Source organism: Saccostrea echinata, unplaced genomic scaffold (genome assembly GCF_033153115.1).
Source record: "Saccostrea echinata isolate AGI-Se365-2 ecotype Australia unplaced genomic scaffold, CSIRO_AGI_Sech_v1 ptg000012l, whole genome shotgun sequence".
Lineage (NCBI taxonomy): Eukaryota > Metazoa > Mollusca > Bivalvia > Ostreida > Ostreidae > Saccostrea > Saccostrea echinata.
The window spans coordinates 15517636-15520902 of NW_026889761.1; the positions used below are offsets into that span (position 1 = coordinate 15517636).

Sequence of the window (3267 nt, forward strand, 5' to 3'; positions counted from 1 at the left end):
TCATAATAACAGTAATAATTCATATAATTTGAGATAAAACACTTACTCTGTGCAGGGCCAAACTCCTAATTTCTAGATAAAATGATGGCATACAACAGCATGCTTGTACGATCTAATAACTTCCTGTCTAGAAGAAATAGTATACAAAGACGGAAAGCAAAATTCCGGATTGAGCGTCACCACACTCCCCTCCTAGTGAATTCTAATTGAAAACACTACACATAACCAAAATAAAGAATAATCATTTTCCTATCCTGACAAATGTTTGGTACATAAAACATCTTATCAATCTGATTAAACAATCTCAACATGATAAAAAACAATTAATATATAGAGTCAATCTTGTATCAATGGAACAAGTTCACATATTGGACGGACGAAGCATCTTCTGTCCTTAGCGACACGAATCTCTACAGTACGCACACGGTTATCATCACTCGGAAACACTTTCTCCACCAAAGCTACAGGCCACTGATTCCGCGCCACCTCATAGTCCTTTAACAACACGATATCCCCTTCTTTAAAGTTACGTTCTGCTTGTGACCATTTGCGTTTACTCTGTAAGTTCGATAGGTACTGCTCTCGCCATTTCTTCCAGAATTCTTGTGATAAAACAACAACATGTTTCCACTGAGACCGGTAAGCTTCTCTAAGATCCAACTCTGGTAAGTCTTTTGGCAGGGTACTGCTATCCATTTTCTGTGTAAGCAAAATGTTAGGGGTTAATACAGATGGATCCTCAGGATCAGTCGAAACCGCAACTAAAGGCCTTGAGTTAACAATTGAGCAGACCTCGGCCATAAATGTAGTAAGAACTTCATTTGTGATTCCTTTTGAATCCGTGCGTAACAACATGCTGTCTAGAATTCTTCTTGTAACTCCAATCATCCTCTCCCATGCCCCTCCAAAATGGGAGGCATGGGGAGGGTTGAAAATCCATACTGCCTGGTTCCTAGTCAGAAAGTTTTGGATAGGGGCATCTTCCACAAATATGGAGGCCAAACCGATTTCGTTCACCGCCCAAACAAAATTAGTCCCACGATCCGATCTGAATTGATGTACAGGGCCACGGATGGATATGAAGCGCTTGAGTGCATTAATGAAGGAACTACTGCTTAGCTCCTCTATCACTTCAATGTGAATGGCACGACAAACGAGACAGGTGAATAGTATTGCCCATCTTTTTTGATTAGCCTGTCCCCCTCTGGTACGTCTTGCTACCACATTCCAAGGACCGAATGTGTCTACCCCAACAAAGGAGAAGGGTGGAGACGGTGTGATTCTGTCCTCAGGAAGATCTGCCATAATTTGTGTCCCGAACCTTCCCCTCAGCTTTCTACATATAACACAAGAATGGATATGTGATGTGACTTTCCGCTTACAACCGATAATCCAGTACCCAGCAGTCCGAATCTTCCCCTCAGTGATATGACGTCCCTGATGGTGGACACTCTCATGAAAATGATGAATAATTAGATCAGCAATGTGACTATTTTTTGGTATTATCACTGGATGAACTTCTAAACAAGTAGATTTCCTCCCTTGTCGTAATCTTCCACCAACTCTCATGATGCCATACGAGTCCAGTATTGGAGACAGTGAGATGATAGAACTTGTCCTGTGCAGTTCTCTCCCCTCCTTAAGAGCACTAACCTCACTAGGAAAGCATGCCTGTTGAACTTGCTGTACAACAAACAACTCAGCTTGAGTAAGTTCGTCTGTTGTGACAGAAGCCACGAGTGTTTCTGGAGCTTCTAAAGATTTCCTGTATGATTTGGCTACACGTTTGATCCTAGCTATAGCTCGTACAAGGCTCCGCCAAGTGGAAAATCTTTCAAATCGATGAACAACTAAAACTGTCTCTTGTATAGCAGAAGTTTTCTTCGTAACTATAACAACAGGTCTGACTTCTTTATCTTCTTCTGGGTCTATCAGCTCATATGAAGTTTCTCTGTGTTCTAGTGGATGTTCACTCCTTAAAATTGAAGGTCCTTGAATCCATGCACTTTGTTCAATTTCATTAGCAGGAATAGACCTTGTACTTATATCAGCAGGGTTGTCCTCAGATGACACAAAAGTCCACTGGTCTGATGTTGTAGAATGACGAATCATGTCTACACGGTTTCCAACATACACATAAAAGCGTCTATGTTCATTGTTTATATACCCGAGTACAACTCTGCTGTCTGTATACATCGTAATAGAGTCAATGGGTACAGTCAAGTGTTGTGTTATGGTGTCTTTGAGCCTAGTGGCAAGTACGGCCGCACACAACTCTAGCCTAGGAATTGTGTGGCCCTGTGAGGGAGCCACTCTTGCCTTTCCGTGAACAAAGCTGACATGATGACCTCCACTGACGTCACATATCTTCAAATAAGCTACGGCACTGATCGCCTTCTGTGAAGCATCAGAAAAAACATGAAGTTCCCTTCGTTGTACTTCAGATGAAGGTAAGTTGACATAACATCTAGGTATGAGGATGGACTGTAAGTCAACAAGGGATTCCACCCAATTGTGCCATTTTGCTTGGAATGCATGTGGAATAGGTTCGTCCCAATCTGTTACAGATGACATAACATCCTGCATGATAAGTTTGCCACGAATAGTAACTGGCGCCACAATTCCAATCGGATCATATAAACCATTAATAGTTGCGAGAACGCCTCTTTTGGTGAATGGCCTATGGGTAGAAGTCACTTGAAATGTAAATGAGTCTTTGGAAATATCCCAGCTGACCCCCAAACTTCTCTGAAGTGGTGCTTCACTTAAATCTAGTTCAATGCCTGTGACTTCTTTGGCAAGATCTTCTTGAGGGAAGGCTTTGATCACATCCAGACTGTTTGAAGTAATTTTGTGTAAACGAATATTTCCCTCTTTCTTGAGCATTGTCTGAGTGCGGGACAATAAGTTCACAGCTTCGTCACTGCCGTCAAACGACATTAAACCGTCATCCACATAAAAATTTCGGTAAACAAAGCCCTTCACATCTTCTGCATCAATTACACATTTTCTTAGTCCACAGGTTGCCACAGCAGGCGACGGGTTGTTTCCGAACACATGTCTGGTCATTCTGTATTCAATCATGTCTTGGCTTGGGTCATTGTCTTTATACCACATAAATAATCCCTGTGTTTTTCTGGAACAGAGAAGCGATAGAACATTTGTTCTATATCTGCAGTTATTGCAACAGGATGTTGCCGGAATCTTAGTAGTATGCCTAAGAGTGAGTTCACAAGATCTGGTCCTGTAAGTAACACATCGTTTAGA

The 3267-nt window shown here is 41.8% G+C and overlaps 1 protein-coding gene across 1 annotated transcript; it reads right to left on the bottom strand.

The window, feature by feature from the left end:
- Positions 1–336: 336 nt before the first annotated feature.
- On the bottom strand, positions 337–3069 carry LOC133185066 (uncharacterized). Its single transcript, XM_061320126.1, has one exon. The coding sequence runs from the start codon at positions 3067–3069 to the stop codon at positions 337–339; it is 2733 nt and encodes a 910-aa protein (XP_061176110.1).
- Positions 3070–3267: the final 198 nt, after the last annotated feature.